This window comes from Neofelis nebulosa, chromosome 18, assembly GCF_028018385.1.
Source record: "Neofelis nebulosa isolate mNeoNeb1 chromosome 18, mNeoNeb1.pri, whole genome shotgun sequence".
Classification (NCBI taxonomy): Eukaryota; Metazoa; Chordata; class Mammalia; order Carnivora; family Felidae; genus Neofelis; species Neofelis nebulosa.
In genome coordinates this window covers 9,308,727-9,327,737 of record NC_080799.1, presented here as the reverse complement: position 1 = coordinate 9,327,737, position 19,011 = coordinate 9,308,727, and the positions used below count along the sequence as shown (strand labels likewise).

At 47.8% G+C, this 19,011-nt stretch overlaps 1 protein-coding gene across 5 annotated transcripts in view; it reads right to left on the bottom strand.

Moving 5' to 3' along the window:
- The window catches only part of STYXL1 (serine/threonine/tyrosine interacting like 1), a 78,330-nt gene that overhangs the window by 23,786 nt on the left and 35,533 nt on the right, over nt 1-19,011 (bottom strand). For all 5 annotated transcript variants that reach the window (XM_058710859.1, XM_058710858.1, XM_058710857.1 and 2 more), the window contains 3 exons: nt 17,095-17,230; nt 11,817-11,962; nt 2,634-2,779 (listed from right to left, as the gene is read on the bottom strand). In XM_058710859.1, coding sequence (XP_058566842.1) covers nt 2,634-2,779; nt 11,817-11,962; nt 17,095-17,230 — 428 coding nt within the window. The remainder of the gene's footprint in view (nt 1-2,633; nt 2,780-11,816; nt 11,963-17,094; nt 17,231-19,011) is intronic.

The following is a 19,011-nucleotide window of genomic DNA, read 5'->3' as shown; positions in this document are numbered from 1 at the left end:
TAAATTTTATTTATGGTTTATCAAATTTGAAAAAATTTTGGCCATTATTTCTTTAAATATGTGTTCTGTCTCCTCATTTTCCTCTCCTTTGTAGATTCCAATTTACACATATGTTTGGCCTCTTGAATTTTCTTAATCTCACTGAAGTTCTGTTCTAGTTTTTCTTTTTTGCTTTTTCTTCTCTAGGTTTTATTTTGGACACTTTCTACTAGTATGTCTTCCAATTCACCAATATTTTCTTCTGCAGTGTCTTATCTGCCATTAATTCCAGTCAGTGTATTTTTCATCTCAGACATTTTCTTTTTCATCTCTAATCTAGGCCTCACAACTGAGGCAATACTTTTTTCTTTTTAACAACCATTTATTTTTAAGTAATTTCCACACCCAACGTGGGGCTTGAACTCACAACCCTGAGATCAAGAGTTGCATGCTCTACCAGCTGAGCTAGCCAGGCGCCCCGAGGCAATACTTCCCTGAGTGCTCTATTTGATGCCCAATATATAGTCAGTTTTGTCTCCTCTGATTGGAAACGCATACTACTCTGGCCTGGAGATCAGTACTGGAGACTGTACCATTAGCTCATTTCTATTGGTTTTTCTCCCAGCCTTGAGTAGTTTTCCTCACATTCACGTGTTTAGCAGTATCCAGCTAAAAACTCGGGGGAATTCAAGAGCTTTTTCTTTTCAGTTTATCTTATTTATTTTGAGAGAGACAGAGAGTGCATGCACAGGAGGGGTAGAAAGAGAGAATCCCAAGCAGGCTCCACACTGTCAGCGCAGAGCCCGATGTGGGGCTTGAACTCAGGAACCATGAGATCATGACCTAAGCTGAAATCAAGACTCAGACACTTAACTGAGTGAGCCACCCAGCTGCCCCAAGACCTTTTCTTTATATTCAGCTCTCTATTCTCCATGCAGTTCTCTCCCGCAAATTCTAGCCAGCTTGACCTCTCTGAATTCTCAACTTCATACCCTCAACTCAGAAAGAATGACGCAATCTGTCTTGGCCCCCTTCCTGTACTGTGACTTGCGAACAGTCTCCTACCAATACACTGGATCAACTGAGGGGCTCATCTGGGTTTTTTTTTTTTTTTTTCCCTTGTCTGAGGAATCAATCTCCTGTGCTGTCTGCTGGCCATTGTCTGAAAGCCCTCACTCTCACGTTTTGTCTGGGATTTGGGGGTTGTTTAAAGTGAGACTGTAAATGGGAATGCAAACTGGTGCAGCCACTCTGGAAAAGAGTATGGAGGTTCCTCAAAAAACTAAAAACAGAACTACCTTACGACCCAGCAATTGCACTACTAGGTATTTATCCAAGGGATACATGTGTGCTGTTTCGAAGGGACACATGCACCCCAATGTTTATAGCAGCACTATCAACAATAGCCAAAGGATGGAAAGAGCCCAAATGTCCATCGATGGATGAATGGATAAAGAAGATGTGGTCTATATATACAATGGAGTATTACTCGGCTATCAAAAAGAATGAAATCTTGCCATTTGCAAGGATGTGGATGGAACTAGAAGGTATTAATGCTAAGTGAAATTAGAGAAATACAGCTATCATATGACTTCACTCCTATGAGGAATTTAAGAGATAAAATAGATGAACATAAGGGAAGGGAAACAAAATAATATAAAAACAGGAAAGGAGACAAAGCATAAGAGACTCCTAAATATGGATGACAAACAGAGGCTTACTGGAGGGGGTATGGGAGGGGGCATGAGCTAAATGGGTAAGGGTCATTAAGGAATCTACTCCTGAAATCGTTGTTACACTATACGCTAATTTGTATGTTAATTAAAAAAATAAAATTTAAAACAAAAGTGAGACTATAAATCAGTCATGAGGGTGGAGCCCTCATGGATGGGATTAACACCCTTGTACAAAAGGCCCCAGATCACCCCCTTGCCCCTTCCACCATGTGAGGACACAGTAAAAATAGGGGTATCTATGAGTCAGGAAGCAGGCTGTCTCCAGGAATGAAATCGACTTGATCTTGAATTTCCCCAGCCTCCACACGGTGAGAAAGTAAATTTGTTTTATGAATCACCAGAACCATCAGTCTATGGTATTCTGCCATAGCAGTCCCAAAGGACTAAGACGGGGGTCATTTCTCAGAGGGCCTAAGATAAGCAAAGCAGGGAAACACAGGATACTTTGCTCCATAATGCTAAATGCCAGGAAAGCATTAATTGTGGTGAGTTGTTTTTTTTTTATGAGTACATTCATTTTAATTTTTTTTTATGGTCTATTTTTGAGAGAGAGACAGAGTACATGTGAGGGAGGGGCAGAGAGAGAAGGAGACAGAGTCCAAAGCAGGCTCCAGGCTCTGAGCTGTCAGCACAGAGCCCGATGCAGGGCTTGAACCCATGAACTGTGAGATCACGACCTGAGCCAAAGTCAGACGCTTAACTGACTGAGCCACCCAGGTGCCCCTGACTGTGGTGAGATTTAAAGGGCAAGTACTGAGTCTCAGTTAGAGGCAGAGGGTGCCATGGCCAAGCCAGGAAATAGACTATAAACCAGGAACAGATGATGGTAAGTACAGAGCCTTCAGCTCTATAAATGCACAGCACCAGGGATCTTACATACATACTTAATTTTTAAAAATCAATAGTATTTCTACTTACAATGGCCCTGCCTCCATGGAGACGTTGACATGTGCTTTGATTTTCAAATCTTTCTGAATTTTCGGGTCACAGGCTTGCCTGAAATTGCCCAGGTAGATTCTACCTGGAATTATTTCAACAGGGTAGGGCTGAAATGCATCCAGTTCCTGAAAGGAAGGAGAAAGTACTATAGAGAATATGTATGGTATATAACAATATAGTAGTATTTTCTTTCCCTAGGGAAGAAAATTTTTTTTATTTTGTTTTTTTTGTTTTTTTGTTTTTGTTTTTTGTCTCTCAAAATGTGGCTTAGCAAACAAACTTAAAAAGATACTCCAGAGGGGCGTCTGGGTGACTCAGTCAGTTAGGTGTCCAACTCTAGATTTCAGCTTGGGTCATGATCTCATGGTTTGTGGGTTTGAGCCCCACACTGGGCTCTGTGCTGGCAGTGTGGAGCCTGCTTGGGATTCTTTCTTTCTTTCTCTCTCTCTCTCTCTCCCTCCCTCCCTCCCCCCCCTCTCTGCCCCTCCCCAGCTTGCTCACTATCTCTCTCTCTCAAAGTAAATAAACTTAAAAAAAGGGGCACCTGGGTGGCTCAGTCGGTTAAGTGGCCGACTTCGGCCAGGTCATGATCTCGCTGTCCGTGAGTTCGAGCCCCGCGTCGGGCTCTGTGCTGACGGCTCAGAGCCTGGAGCCTGTTTCGGATTCTGTGTCTCCCTCTCTCTGACCCTCCCCCATTCATGCTCTGTCTCTCTCTGTCTCAAAAATAAATAAACGTTAAAAAAAATTTAAAAAAATTAAATAAACTTAAAAAAAAAAGATAATCCAGAACAGTGAATGAGACGGACATGTGGGCATTCAGAGAGACTGACAAGTAAGAACTTGAATAAGAAGTTAGAAGGCTGGTAGTAAGAGACGGGCGGAGCCACTGAATCATTGTACAGCACACTGCATCTGAACACCAACGTCCCACTTACCCCCACGGCACCTGTGTGCACTTTTCTGGGTGCACGAAAATTGGTGTCTAATCCCCCTTGACGCAGAACTGTGTAAATCCAGGGTGTGCTCAGTAGGATAGGGAGAGGGGACAGCCTTATGTTATGATATATCATAATTATATAATTACTGAAAGGATAGCCTTTTAATTATATAACTGTATATTATAATTATATCCTATTATTTTTGGAGGCCACCAAACTTTTAATACCTTCTTTAAAAAAAGAATGAAACTGGGGCGCCTGGGTGGCGCAGTCGGTTAAGCGTCCGACTTCAGCCAGGTCACGATCTCACGGTCCGTGAGTTCGAGCCCCGCGTCGGGCTCTGGGCTGATGGCTCAGAGCCTGGAGCCTGTTTCCGATTCTGTGTCTCCCTCTCTCTCTGTCCCTCCCCCGTTCATGCTCTGTCTCTCTGTCCCAAAAATAAATAATAAAACGTTGAAAAAAAAAATTTTTTTTAAAAAAAGAATGAAACTACCCACACGGAGCCTATTTGTCATCAGGAAATAAATTCTGAGGAGTTCTGATGTAGACAGGTAGGGAGAACAGGACACCACTTAAATGGAGACTCACTGCATTCCAGGTCCAAAGTTATAATATGAAAAATTGGGGTTTCTTTGAAAAACAAAGATCCTACATTTCCCAAAGCACGTTCTAGGAAACTGTGGTCCCTTCGCAATGCACTATGAAAAAAGCTTCAGAGAATCAAGTACATATGGGAAGCTGTACCTGACATCCCCATCTCAGAAATTGACAATGTACAGGGGTGCCTAGGTGGCTTAGTCGGTTGAGCATCCGACTTTGGCCAGGTCATGATCTCATGGTTTACAAGTTCAAGTCTCTTGTCGGGGTCTGTGCTGACAGCTGGAAGCCTGGAGCCTGCTTCAAATTCTGTCTCCCTCTTTCTCTGCCCCTCCCCCCACCTCTCTCTTTCTCTCTCTCTTCCCCTCTCCCTCTCTCTCTCAAAAAATGAATAAACACTAAAAAAAAAAAAAAAAAAAAAAAGAGGGAGAGGGGTGCCTGGGTGGCTCAGTCGGTTAAGTGCCCGACTTCGACTCAGGTCATGATCTCGCGGTTTGTGAGTTTGGGCCCGTGTCAGGTCTGTGCTGACAGCTCAGAGCCTGGAGCCTGCTTCATAGTCTGTGTCTCCTCCTCTCTCTGCCCCTCCCATGCTCATGCTCATGCTCTGTCTCTCAATAATAAATAAATGTTAAAGATAAAAATTAAAAAAAAAAAAAAAAGAAATCGACAGTGTACATTAACAAGTAAAGGTTCAAGAAAGTCCTGTGATTAAAAAAAAAAAAAAAATCCGCTCATTACAGTCACTATAGAAAACAGTATGGAGTTTTTTTTAAAAACTTAAAAATAGAACTACCATATGATCCAGCCATCCCACTTCTTGGTATATACCCAAAAGAAACGAAATCACTATTTTGAGAAAGGAATATCTCCCATGTTCCTTGCAACATTACCCATAGTAGCCAAGACACAGAAACAACCTACGTGTCCATCGACAGATGAATGGGTAAAGAAACGTGGTATGTATACAGAACGGAGTATTACTCAGTTACGAGAAAGAAGGACATCTTGCCATTTGTGACAACATGGGTGGACCCTGAGGGCATTATGCTAAGTGAAACACAGGAATACCTCCTTTTATTATGCTTCACTTTATTTTACTTCAAAGATACTGCCTTTTTCTTTTTCTTTTTTTTACAAACAACATTTGTGGCAACGCTGCATCGGGCAAGTCTATCAGTGGCATTTTTCCAACAGCATCTGATCACTTCTCTCTATCACATTTTGGTAACTCTCACAAAATTTCTAACCTTTTCATTATTATTCTATGTATTATGGTGATCTCTGATCAGTGATTATGACTCACTGAAAGCTCAGATGATGGCTAGCATTGCTAAGTAATAAAGTACTTCAAAAAAATTTTTTTGAGGGGCGCCTGGGTGGCGCAGTCGGTTGAGCGTCCGACTTCAGCCAGGTCACGATCTCGCGGTCCGTGAGTTCGAGCCCCGCGTCAGGCTCTGGGCTGATGGCTCGGAGCCTGGAGCCTGTTTCCGATTCTGTGTCTCCCTCTCTCTCTGCCCCTCCCCCGTTCATGCTCTGTCTCTGTCCCAAAAATAAATAAAAAACGTTGAAAAAAAAATTTAAAAAAAAAAAAAAAATTTTTTTGATGTTTATTTTTGAGAGAAAGAAAGAGCACACAAGTGGGGGAGGGGCAGAGAGCTAGGGGTACAGAGGATCCAAGGCAGGCTCTGTGCTGAGCAGACAGCACGATTCAGGGCTTGAACCCATGAACCATGAATGACCTAAGCCAAAGTCAGATGTTCAACCAACTGAGCCACCCAGGCTCCCCAGTAATAAAGTATTTTTAATTAAGGTACATTCATTGGTTTTTTTTTTTTTTTTAGATGTAATGCTTTCGTGCACTTAATAGACTACAGTATCGTCTAAACAGAACTTTTATATACACCAAAAAAAAGTCATCTGATTGGCTTTATTGCACTATTTGCTTTATTGTAGTGGTCTGGAACCAAACCCACAGTATTTCCAAGGTATGCATGTAAGTCAGATAGAGAAAGACCAATACTGCCTGATCTCACTTATATGAGGAGGAATCTAAAATGGCCAAATTCATAGAAACAGAGAGTGGAATGGTGGTTGCAGGGGGCTGGGGGATAGGGAAATGGGAGATGTTGGTCAAAAGGGTACAAACTTCCAGATATAAGAGGCACAAATTCTGAGGATCTAATGTACAACATGGGAACTTTAGTTAACAATACTGTAATACAGGGGCACCTGGGTGGCGCAGTCGGTTAAGTGTCCCACTTTGGCTCAGGTCATGATCTCATGGTTTGTGGGTTCAAGTCCTGCACCGGGCTCTGTGCTAACTTCTTAGAGCCTGGAGCCTGCTTAGGATTCTGTGTCTCCCTCCCTCTCTCTCTCTCTCTCTCTCTCTCTCTCTCTCTGTCCCTCCCCTACTTGTGCTCTGTCTCTCTCTCAAAAATAAATAAACATTAAAAAATAATTAAAAAAAAAAAAAAAATACTGCATCGTACTTGAAAGTTGCTGGGAGAGTAGATCTTAAGTGTTCTCACCACCACACCAAAAATTGTCGAATTAACACACTGTACCCTTTAAACTTGACACAGGCTCTGTGTCCATTATATCGCAATAAAACTGAAAAAAAATTACAAAATCTGTTTCAAGGAAAGAGGACGAGAGTGTTAGAAAGTGGTTAGAAAAAAAATTGTCATCAAATGCTAATTTATAAACTAGTTGGAAAACAGCGAATAAAGCATGCCAGTCTAAGACTACTCTCAAAATGTGCCTCCAGGGAACTGTTGAAAATCTTCCCAGTGGTTCCCTGGGCTGAGTTTTTGTAGCTCAGATGCTTGTAATAATACAGTAGCTATATATTTATTGTTGGTATGGGTTGAAAATCTACTTGTGATATTTAGTAAAATAAAACCCAGGCATAATGTCAAGAAAACAAACAAACAAAACCCACTAGCATTGTATACACTATTGTTTCCAATATGATCTGTTTAGAGGTCCCTTTTTTCCATGAGTGTTTCACGGGAAATGCTGATCTATGTAATTTCAAAGGTCAAACCTAGCTCTAAAATGCCTCTGGCCCCAAGATGGACTCAGAAATAACATCTGGGGCGCCTGGGTGGCTCAGTCAGTTAAGAGTCTTGATTTCGGCTCAGGTCTTAATCTCATGGTTCATTGAGATCGAGCCCCATGTCGGGCTCTGACCTGATAGCATGGAGCCTGCTTGAGATTCTCTCTCCCTCTCTCTCTGGCCCTCCCCCATTTGCAGGCATGCTCACTCTCTCTCTCAAAATAAATAAACAAACGTTTTTTAAAAAGAGAAAGAAATAACATTAAGTGATGAGGGACCATAGGCAAGCCACCAACCAAGCACCAAGCGCCAGCTAGCACAACCTCCCCACCCTCCAGGTGGGATATGTGTGACATTCCTGAGGCACTCCCGGCTGCCCAAGGACAAAGGAAAGGACAGGAAACAAATGGTTAAACTGATAGCATCTCCATCAGTTTACAAATATCTCATGAATCGCCTAATCCCCAAGAACTCCCTGCTATCTTAATGATAATGCTTTCCTAGAGGGAAAAACAACCTTAGCTGGACAATAGCTAGGGCTCCAGTAATCTGTTAATCCTCTTTGGCATATGGAAATCCCTTTAAGAAACTTCCTCTGGACTTTACCTCCCCCACCTCCACAGGATACAGGCAGTCACTCTGCACAGCCCCAGTGCAGCTCTTCCTGCCCACGGGTTCTGTCCCTGTGCTTTCATAAAATCACCTTTTTGCACCAAAGACGCCTTCAAGAATTCTTTCTTGGCCGTCAGCTCCGAACCCCACCATCACCCAAAATGTTCATCATTAAGTCCCGCAGGCTACTTGGCTGTTCATTTCAGAGGCTTCAGAGCCTTCTGGCCTCAGCACACGAGCTCTCCCAGTGAGCCCACTGCAAACCCACATTCTTCCCAAGCTGTCAGCCTCAAAAAACCTTTCTCCAAGAGCAGACACCAAGCCGAGCCAATTCTCAAGCATGTGAAAGGGACGAGTGACCCTTCCACCTGCAGGCAGGCCTGCTACTGACCCAAGGCTTCCCCAGAGCCCGGGCTGACATCACCCAGGATGCTCAGCTTGCTGGAGCCAAAGGAAACCCTCCTAGTTTCATCCGGAAAATCTCACTGAACACACGACACAGATCTGTCTGCTATTCCCGCTGCTTTCAAACCAGCTTCCTTTCCTGTGGCCGTGTGGCAGGGAGGAAGCACACTGTGCTGTAAAGGGCAAGGGCATGTTAATTCTAGATGACATGGTTTTGATACCTATGTCGACAAGGATGTCCAAATGAAGCCCACTGCCCTTGCCCCACACTGCCGCCTCCTTCCGTGTCCCCCCACCTGTCACCCACACCGGGAACCAGGGCACTATTCCAGGCTCCTCCCTTCCCCACCATGTCCTGCCCCCGCCTCCTCCCTCCCCAAGTCTAATCAGTGCCACTGCCTAAGTGCTTCTTTTTTTTTTTTTTAATTTTTTTTAACGTTTATTTATTTTTGAGACAGAGAGAGACAGAGCATGAATGGGGGAGGGTCAGAGAGAGGGAGACACAGAATCTGAAACAGGCTCCAGGCTCTGAGCTGTCAGCACAGAGCCCGACACAGGGCTCGAACACACGGACTGTGAAATCGTGACCTGAGCCGAAGTCGGCTGCTTAATCAACCGAGCCACCCAGGTGCCCCCTAAGTGCTTCTTAAAGCTGCCCTCTCCTCGCCATTCCCAGACCCACCTGCCCCCCACGGGTCTGCTTTCTGCACCGCAATCACCATCTTTCTCAAGTGCGATCTGACGGCACCAGCCCCCCCCCCCCACCGGGCTCACCACCATCTCTCTCTAGTGTGGTCTTCACATTTTAGTCCCAGAAGCTTTTGCTCTGAGCGAAACTTTATTTAAGGGAGGCCACATGTAAAATAGAGGAAGTTGCCAGTGGCTGCGTCTGAAGCGGGGTTCAGTGCTCCCATCACCCCTCCTGGGAGTTCCTTGGGGAGCAGCAGGGACACCCCTGCTTTATAGCACATCAAAGCACAAAGCAGGAGGCGAGTGGGGCTTTCATCCTTGCCCAGGAATTACTAACGAAAGTCCCAAACAGGGACAAATACTAGGTGCCTACATTCTATAGAGGGCCACAGATCCCGGGGCAGAACTCACCCCTGCAGGCACTGCTAGCTACCACCACCAGCCACCCCTCTTCCCAATCTATGCTAAGACTGGGGCCAAGGGCAAGTCACAGGTGTATACACATGTCAACGCTGACCCAAATGTACATTTAAATATGTGCAGTTCATCCTATGTCCGTTATACTTTACTAAAGCTTTTTTTAAAAAAGGGCAGGGGGTGAGTTATCAGCAGTGTGATGTTTGCAGAGAAATGCTTATTTCACACACTAAAAGGCCAATAACGGGGGGCTCCTCTCGGAGCAAGGAGTGTCTGGCAGGATGGGGAGACGGGCTATACACCTGGTGAGCTGAAAATCAAACCATGGTTACGTCAGACGAAGGAGGGCAGGTAGACATGAATAGCCTGGATATGGGAACACGTACAACCTCAGACAGGAGCCTCTGCCTTTGTGCCCAGGCTGGCTGGGGCAGCTGAGTCAAGATAAGGAGCAGCTGCAGCAAGGTCGGCCTGGGTCTCTTTCCTTACCATCACTCCCTTGTGGCTCCTTCAGGAATTCAGGTGAAGGAGTGTGGACATGGTCAGGGGTCACGGACTGCCAGAGGAAAACATTAATTGGGGGTGCTTCTGGCAGGAGGTCTCAGCGGGGTTTCTCTGAAAGATCCTTAGTAATAAATGGGCCCCCTGAACCAGGTCCCAGGAAAACCAGCAGCTAAGGCCACCGGCAACAGACAGAACAAGGCTGGGCCAGAGTGAGGAGGCATTTCCCCACCACTGAGGGCAGCCAGTCTGACAAGACGGGTCCCACTCTGGACCCCCAGCACCACAGTCACAGGCCCAGGAGCCGGGCAGAGAACAGAGGTCCCTATAGCTAACCCACCCCCCTTGCGACTCCCACCCCCACAAACCGAAGACTGTCTTCCAGCTCTGTGGGATGGAAGAACTGAGATTTGATCCAGATCTGAGATTGGAATGGTACACGAGCCTAGCTTGCACTGGACTGAATCTTTTTACTCTCCTTCAAAAAAATTATTTCACGGGCGCCTGGGTGGCTCAGTCAGTTGAGCAGCTGACTTCAGCTCAGGTCATGATCTCACAGCTCGAAGGCTTGTGAGTTCGAGACCCATGTCGGCTCTGTGCTGATAGCTCAGAGCCTGGAGCATGCTTCCGATTCTGTGTGTCCCTCTCTGTCTCTGCCCTCCTCGACGGCTGCTCACATTCTGTCTCTCTCTGTCTCAAAAAATAAAACATTAAAAAAAATTTTTTTTTAATTATTTCAGGGGTCCTTAGGTGGCTCAGTCGGTTGAGTGTCCAACTCTTGATTTCGGCTCAAGTCATGATCTCATGGTTCGTGGGTTCCAGCCCTGCGTCGGGCTCTGTGCTAACAGCTCAGAGCCTGGAGCCTGCTTTGGATTCTGTGTCTCCCTGTCTCTCTGCCCCTCCCCCACGGTCTTTCTCTCAAAAATAAACATTAAACTTTTAAAAATTATTTCAAAAATATACAAGAGCAGAGACGCACATCATAAACCCCTGTGAAGATCACTCATTTGCAAACATGACCAACTAGTGGCCAATTTTGTTTTCTCTATTCCCTCACCAACTTCCCAACCCACCCTGGATTATTCTGAAGGAAGTTCCAGACATTATATTGTTTTACCCATAAATATTTCACCACGTATGTCTGAAAAAATCCAGTTTATATGCACACTTCCCCAATCATTTTAGGATTAGATTGGAAGTGGCCAGAATTTATGAATCAGCCTAAGACACTAAGGGCAAAAAGCTAAAGGCAATTATCGGAAAGAAGGAACCCCCCCCCCGGAATGTTTACATTCCACTGTCTTCAGACCCTCCAATAAGCTTGACACTGCCCTCCAGGGACCAGCCCCCCCCCCCCCCCGGCCTGCAGGTCAAGGCCACCCCTGCATCCACTTCTCCCGCTCACCAGCTCCTCCTCCTTCCGGTTTGGCTCTAGGAGGTGCCTCTGGAGGCTCCAGATACCTAGGGTGCCCCTGGTCTCCCCCGCTAGCCAAGAACTCCTCATAGGTAGGGATGCTAGCTCACCCTTTCTTGGGTCCTCTGGACCAGTCAGGCCTTGTGGGTTCAGACAGCCGCCAATGGAGAGGCAGCCTCAAATCATGGTGCCCCTGCTGGTCTTTGGTGATGGCCCACCACCTGGAGCCCCCTCCCCTCAGGGATCCCTCCACTCTGGACGGGCCCCACCTCTTAAACACCACGCTAACTCTGGCTTGAACCTGGCGATGATAAATTCGTCACAGTGGCCTGGACCTCCTGCTGCCCCGTCACAGTGGCCTGGACCTCCTGCTGCCCCAAGTTCATTTCCCAAGCACAGGCTCCTACATCCCTTCTACGTCTCCCTGTCACCGGCCTCCTCTTTCCTCTACCCCAGCTCCCTACCCCTCCGTCCCCTGGGGAAGACTGGGGTCCCACCTGAGCCTGCCTGTGCTGGATACCCTGCCTTACCTGTGGCATCCAGATGATCTTCTGCGTCCGGAAGAAGTGGTATATGGCCGAGAAGCCCTGATAGCCTCCTCTCAGGATGCAGACGGGGTGGCGGGTGAGGTTGGCCAGGGCCCTGCCACACTCGACGGCAGCGCCAGGCACCAGTCCTAAGAGCGGAGACCAAAGAGGTGAATGTCCCCTGTGTGCGCACCATTCACCCTGAGCTCCAGTAGATGGTCACCTGTCTGGAAAAGCAGCGGTCTAGGAAACTGAGCAAATATAAATGGAGAGGAGTGTTAATAACTAAAATTTAAGGGGCCCGCCTGGGTGGCTCAGTTGGTTGGGTGTCCAACTTCGGCTCAGGTCGCGATCTTGTGGTTAGTGCGTTTGAGCCCTGCGTCGGGCTCTGTGCTGACAGCCTAGAGCCTGCTTCGGATTCTGTCTCTCTTTTTCTCTCTGTCCCTGCTCACTCGCTCTCTCACAAAAACAAACATTAAAAAATAAAATGTAAAAAGCCACTTGCTACTAATTAAGTTGATGCTTCTTTTCTGTAAACTCTTAAATTGTATAGATCCCCACGTTACTGCAAGGAAAGATGATTTAACAGAGAAATCTCTCTAATATATACACACAACACATATCGTATACCAGACAATTCACCTAAAGTGTGTAAGGTAATGGTTTTTAGGGTATTCACAGAGTTGTGCAACCTTCACCCCGCAAAAGGCACTCCTGCACCAGTTAGGTTTCGCTCCTTATTTCCCTTCAAACACCCAGCACGAGGCAACCACTGATCTAATTTCTCTCTACAGATTTGCCCATTCTGGACGTTTTGTGTAAAGGGAATCATGCAAATGGTGCTTTGGGTCTGGCTTCTTTCGCCCCGCATAAGATCTTCAAATTTCATCCATGTTGTAGCGTGGGCCAGTACTCTGTTCTTTTTTAGGGCTGAATACTATTTCATCATGTGAGTCTACCGCCTTTTGGTTTATCCATTCATCTGCCAATGCACATAGGGCCATGTCCACATCTTGGCTATTGCAGATGGTGCTGCTGTGAACACTGGCACGCAAGATTCTGTGGGCACGTTTTCACATACGTACCGAGGAGCAGAACTGAACCATACAGTAACTCTACATTGAACTTTAAAAAAATTTTTTTTAATGTTTATTTTTGAGAGAGAGAGACAGAGCATGAACTGGAGAGGGCAGAGAGAGAGGGAGGCACAGAAGCCAAAGCAGGCTCCAGGCTCTGTCTGCACAGGGCCCGATGGGGGGCTCAATGAATCATGAATCTCAAACTCATGAATCATGAGATCGTGACCTGAGCCAAAGTCAGACACTTAACTGACTGAGCCACCCAGACACCCCTACAATGAACTTTTGGAAGGAAATACCAAACTGTTTCACAGCACCTGCACCACCTGACACTCAGACCAGCGAAGCAGGAGTGCTCCAATTTTTCCACACCCTCACTGATGCTCCTTAGCATCCGTCTTTTGGATCGTGGCCATTCTAGTGGGTGTGAAGTGATAGCTCACTGTGGTTTTGACAATGTGTTCATCTTAAATGCCCTCGCTGATCCACAGAATCACCAGGAGACCATATGCATGCATATAGATATAGATATAGATATAGGTATGGCAGGAAGTTTACATAATTAAGGCTAAGCCAAGATATCCCAAGGCCAGGATCTGAACCTTAAAGAGAAATACCATGCAGCAGACTCTGGAGAGGCAGCTAAAGGAGAAAGGGAAGGGCACAGACTCAGGCTTCTATATCGAACCTTTGTCCAAAGAGAGAAAGCCAATTCCAGCAGGGGCTTCTGAGCCCAACAATGGCCTCCAGACCTGTCGGGAGAGACTGTATCTAAAGAACCTGTAGCTGGCAAGACAGGGGCCAAACCCTATCCTAGAAGGCTGGGCTTGGAAACCAGAATGCTGGGTGTCTCAACACCATCTCCCTCTTGAGCGAGAGGCTGAATAATGGCTAAAGGGTCAGAGGGCCTAGGAGAGGGGAGTCCCCAGACACACTGCTGTTGCCTTTAAACCAGACAGCTGCTCCCCCGCCAATGTCACATGACTGGCTGGAGGCCTATCCATTGGGGTGCCATGGGGTCAATGGAAGAAGGCCAGTTTCCAGGAGAATAATTAGAGATTCCAGGGGAGAGCCATGAGAATAGCCAGGGGCCCAGGCTACCCAGCCATGGATACCATGGGGTTAATATTTTTAAAACCTTAAATTCATTTTTAATCCCATTAACCTTCAGTTCTCCATGGACACGAGGCTTCATACATGTTGAACTGGGCACCCACTGCTTCAAAACGCCGGGACGACTTCCAGGCTAAGGGGCTTTCCATTCAGCAGGGAGCTTTAAGTTCAATTATTTTTGGTCCTCAGCACGAGGACAATTGGCTTGAAAGTCAGGCTGTCTTGAGAGAGGAAGAAAAAAAAAAAAATTCCCAAAGCTTCCCCCCATGGTTGTTGTGAATGCCCCAGCCCAGGGAACTCTACCCACACATATCAAGAGCCCAATTTGGGCAAGGGTGGGGAGTGTCTGTAATCCACATGTTACAAGGAAGGAAGGATGGTTTAACATAAGGGAAATGTCTCTCCTACAAGAAGGGGGCTGCCCTTGGCCTGGTAAAAGGAGTTTAGAGAAAGAGCCCCAGAGCAACATGGGTGGCTCCGTCGGTTCAACACCCAACTCTTGATTTCGACTCAGGTCATGATCTCATGGTTCGTGAGATCGAGCTCCATGTCGGGTTTCATGCTGAGTGTGGAGCCTGCTTGGGATTCTTTCTGTCTGTCTCTCTCTCTCTCTCTCTCTCTCTCTCTCTCTCTGCCTCTCTCCCCACTCACTTTCTCTCAAAATAATAAAACAAATATAAAAAAAAAAGAAAGAAAGAAAGAAAGAAAGAAAGAAAGAAAGAAAGAAAGAAAGAAAGAAAGAAAGGGAGAAAGAAAGAAAGAACCCACCGCAGAGGCCAAGACAAGGAAAGGTACTCTCGGTTCCTAAGAAGAGATCCAGCTGAGAAAGTGAAAACACCTTATCTGCAGGAACTGGGGGGTCCTAAAAACCACCTGTGCCCCATTTCTGCCACAGCAGGACAGGAGGGTGGTTAGCCTAACGCTGGATAGGAGAAAAGTAGCAACAGCCCAGGGACCAGCAGCACTCATGGAAAGCCTGAGAAGGAGGGCACAGAGCTGGGGGTAGGGAACTGCTCATGACTCACACTAGATGGGGACATGTCAGCCACAGACACAGCAAGGACAGAGGCCCGTGGCCACAGGCCACACAGGTGAGCTACACCTCACCAGGAGGGCAGGAGAGATGGACCCCTGCTTCTAGGATGTGTGATGGAGGCTCCACCCACAAACAGATTTCCTTGGAGGGGGTGGGGAGGTGCGTGCTTAATAGTAGGAAGGGGAAAGGGATTGTGAGAGAAACCTCGAAATGGTCTTTTACCCCAAAGACTGCGTTCACCTGAAAGATGCCATTTTAAAGGAGAAAAGAGCCTTGGCTGGGCAAGGTGTAGATATACGTGTGTGTGCGGTTTGAGGTCTTGCTGTGTTGTTTTGTGGTTGTGGTTTCCTAAGGAGTGAGAATGGGGGTCCCGTGGCAAGGTGAGGTCAGCTATAGAACGTAGAGGGGGTTATCTTTATTGACAACCATTTCCTATGGCTTTAGGGTCCAGCCCGCAATCTTAGGATTGCAGACTGGAACCCAACAAGATAAGCTTGGGGGAACAGGGCACAATTTCCTGACTAAGGACCTCCAGAAGACTGGTTTTATTAAAGGTGGAAGCCTGGCGCCACCTAGTGACCACTGTGGTGTGAATGCCCCGGGGCCATGGAAACACCCACACCTATTCGCAGCTGAGCCAGAAGAAACAGAGCCTCTGTGCCCCATCCTTCACTCTCTGCCCTTCCCTGCTCACGCGTGCTCTCTCTCTCTCTCTCTCAAAATCAATAAACATTAAAAAAAAATAAAGGTTGAGGGACACCTGAGTAGCTCAGTCTGTTGAGCATCTGACTCTTGATTTCGGTCAGGCCATGATCTCACGGTTTGTGAGTTCAAGCCCCGCATAGGGCTCTGCACTGGCAGCACAGAGCCTGCTTGGGATTCTCTCTCCCTCTGCCCCTCCCCTGCTTGCTCTCTATCTCTCTCTCAAAATAAATAAAAAATGAACTTTAAAATAAATTTAAAAAAAATAAATAAAGGTTGAGTCTGATTCTCCATCCCTTCAGAGTAAGCTGCACTTAGTGACTTCCTTCTAATGAACAGAATGTGGCAGAAGTGACCTTGGAAGTCTCAGGAGTCAGTTATAAAAAGCATGTGCCTTTCCTTTGCTCTCTCTCCTTCTTGGATGGTCCACTCTGGGGGAAACCAGCTGCCATGTCGCAAGGCCACGCAAGCGGTCCTATGGAGAGGTCTAGGTGGCGCAGAACGAAGGCCTCCTGGCCCTACCTGTGTGAGACACCTCAGATGCACATTGTCCTGGCCCAGCGACACCTGCAGATGACAGCGACCCTGGCCAGCATCTCGACTGCGATCTCGGGAGAGACCTGTGCCGGAACCTGGTACTGGTTAATTAATTAACCTTTGCTGCACTAAGCTACCAAATTGGGGGCTAACTCGTTATGTGGGAATAAATAACTCAACATGTGTGGGACCCTGAGTGAGTTACTGCATGTAACTTTCTGGGCCTCAATTTCCCCTTCTATAAAATGGGGGATGTTACCTATTAGGAAACCATTCTCTGTAGCTTCTCACGTTTCTTTCTACGTGTCCTTTGAGCAAAGGTACTGGCTTTTCAAGAACATCCGTATATCAAATGGCTTTGGAAGACAGATGGCTTCTCCCTCCAGAGTCAGGGGCGGGCAGGCTTTCTGCCCATTATCAAAGATTCAGGCCCCTGAGCTCAGAGTTCTCCTGGAACACAAGCCACCGTGTAGGTGGCTATTACCCAGCCCTCCTTCCTGGCACCCTGTGAGAGTCGGGGCTTGGGCACCAGCGTAGAGAATGGGGACATTCTGGTCACTTTCACTGCTCTGAGTCATGAAGTCCGTCGACTCAGACTCAGGAGCCTCAGGTCTTCTGCCAGCATCTGTGACACTGTGGCAGCCTTGCCTATCGTCTTGTGAGGAAGGGAAAACCTGAGCCAGACCCACCCCCGTTCTTGACGTGCCCATTTCTCACAGGGATGTTCTGCGGACTGCAGGCGTCGACCCGGGGAGAGCCTCTGGTATAGTTCCCAGTACGTGGCAGAAGTTATTCCCTAACTGTCAAGACCTACCCGGCCTGTCATCACAGTTGTCACCTTCCTCCTCTTTTAAGACGATCTCCAGGGTGCTGGTGTTGTGGTCATACACCACACAGTATCTCACACACTCCAGATCCACAGACTCCGGGAGAAGATACTCGCTCGCCTTCTACAGAAACCACAAGACAGGTGTGTGGGCAGGTGGGTTCAGTTGAGCAAACGCCCCCTGCACACCAGCACCGGAGGTCAGACCGTGCCCATTCCCCTGACTACACCCACAGGCACGGAAGCACCGAGAAGGGACCAGAGAGTTTGCAGAGCTCCAAGCGCCTTCCGCACCCACGTGCCCTGCTGTGAATAGCTGACCACAGCTGAGCAGACCAGAGACAGCGCCCGACCGAAGCAGTGCTGGTCCACTGACCGGCCCCGCAGCCCGCTAGGCGGCCTGGCACGCTTGCCATCGAAGCGACCCTGGCCAGGCTGATGACACCCTCTATGGGGGACGGTCATTGGCAGTGGCGGCCAAATCCAAAATCTGCCATAGAAAGGGCAGTAAGCAGAGAGCTTGGATAAACAGGTCACGAGCAAGTGGCTATAACGGGGCCAACTGTACACTCGAGTGTAGGCTCTCTGAGAGTGGGAACTTCTGCCTTTTTGTGGTTGCAGATGTACCCTGATTCTAGAAGAGTGCCCGGCCTGTGGCTATAAATCCAGTCAGAGAGAGGAAAGGGCAAACAGGAACCAGGATGTCATGAGTAGTCGGGGGCCGCTGAGTCACCAGGGTGGTGGACAACGGACGCAGGAACAATGCCCAGGATGCCAACGGGTGTTCTAGAGCTCGAGGAGGCCTGGCTGGGCACCGGCTGAGAAGTTAGTCTTCACTCGTTCATAGTGCTCCCCCAAGGCCCCCACTGCTTAAGGGATCCCGAGCCTGCCTCTGTCCCTTGGGACCTGGTCTGACTGACAAAGATGGCCAGACGAGGACCTGCCGGTGGAACAGGGCGAGTGTACGTCGACTCTACCTGAAGGCAGTCAGGCAAGGCCCGTGGAGGGACAGACCAGAAAGTTGTCTGGGACTGAGAGGGGAGGAATCACATTTGTCTGGAGGCACCAGGAGAGCGAGCGAGTGCTCAGGGGACCAGCAGGGTTTGGACAGCTAATGAGGGGAGGGGGTTTCCGGAGATGGAGAAGACACGAGCAAAGAGGAAGGAGAGGAGAGCCCACGGAGGCTGGAGCAGGCGGGAGAGCAGGAGAGATGTGTCTGGACATTCATGTGCCCTTTCACTTAAGTATTCACTGAGGATGCACTCTGCACGTACCCCATGTGAGGTTCTGGAATACAGAGGTTCAAAAAGGCAAAGGGAAACAGCCATGTCAGCCTGGAAGACTCAGAAAGGCCGTGGAGGGCAGGGAGGTTTGGCGATGGGACCGCAAGGGCGAGGGGAAATTTGCCAGATGGACAAGGGTGGGGGGGATGTTCCAGGCAGAAGGAACACTTCCAGGTGTTCATTTTAGTCAACAAACAAGTGTTGAGTTCATCCCAGATGCCAGGGACCAGACTGAGCATCTGGGACACAGTGATTAGCAAAGCTGGCACATACATCCCTGTGCTCCCAGCAAAAGTTCTGGAAGCAGTGTGCTCAGGGGGCCATGAGAACTGGATTTCCTAGACTAAGAGACTGTTGGTTTTGGGCACCTGGTGGCTCAGTCCGTTAAGTGTCCCTCTTCAGCTCAGGTCATGATCTCACGGCTTGTCAGTTCGAACCCCGCGTCAGACTCTGTGGTGACCACTCAGAGCCTGGAGCCTGCTTCAGATTCTGTGTCTCCCTCTCTCTCTGCTCCTCCCTCGCTCACACTCTGTCTCTGTCTCTCTCAAAAATAAATAAGCATTAAAAAAAAAAAAGTTTCTGGGGTGCCTGGATGGCTCAGATGGTTAAGCATCTGACTTCA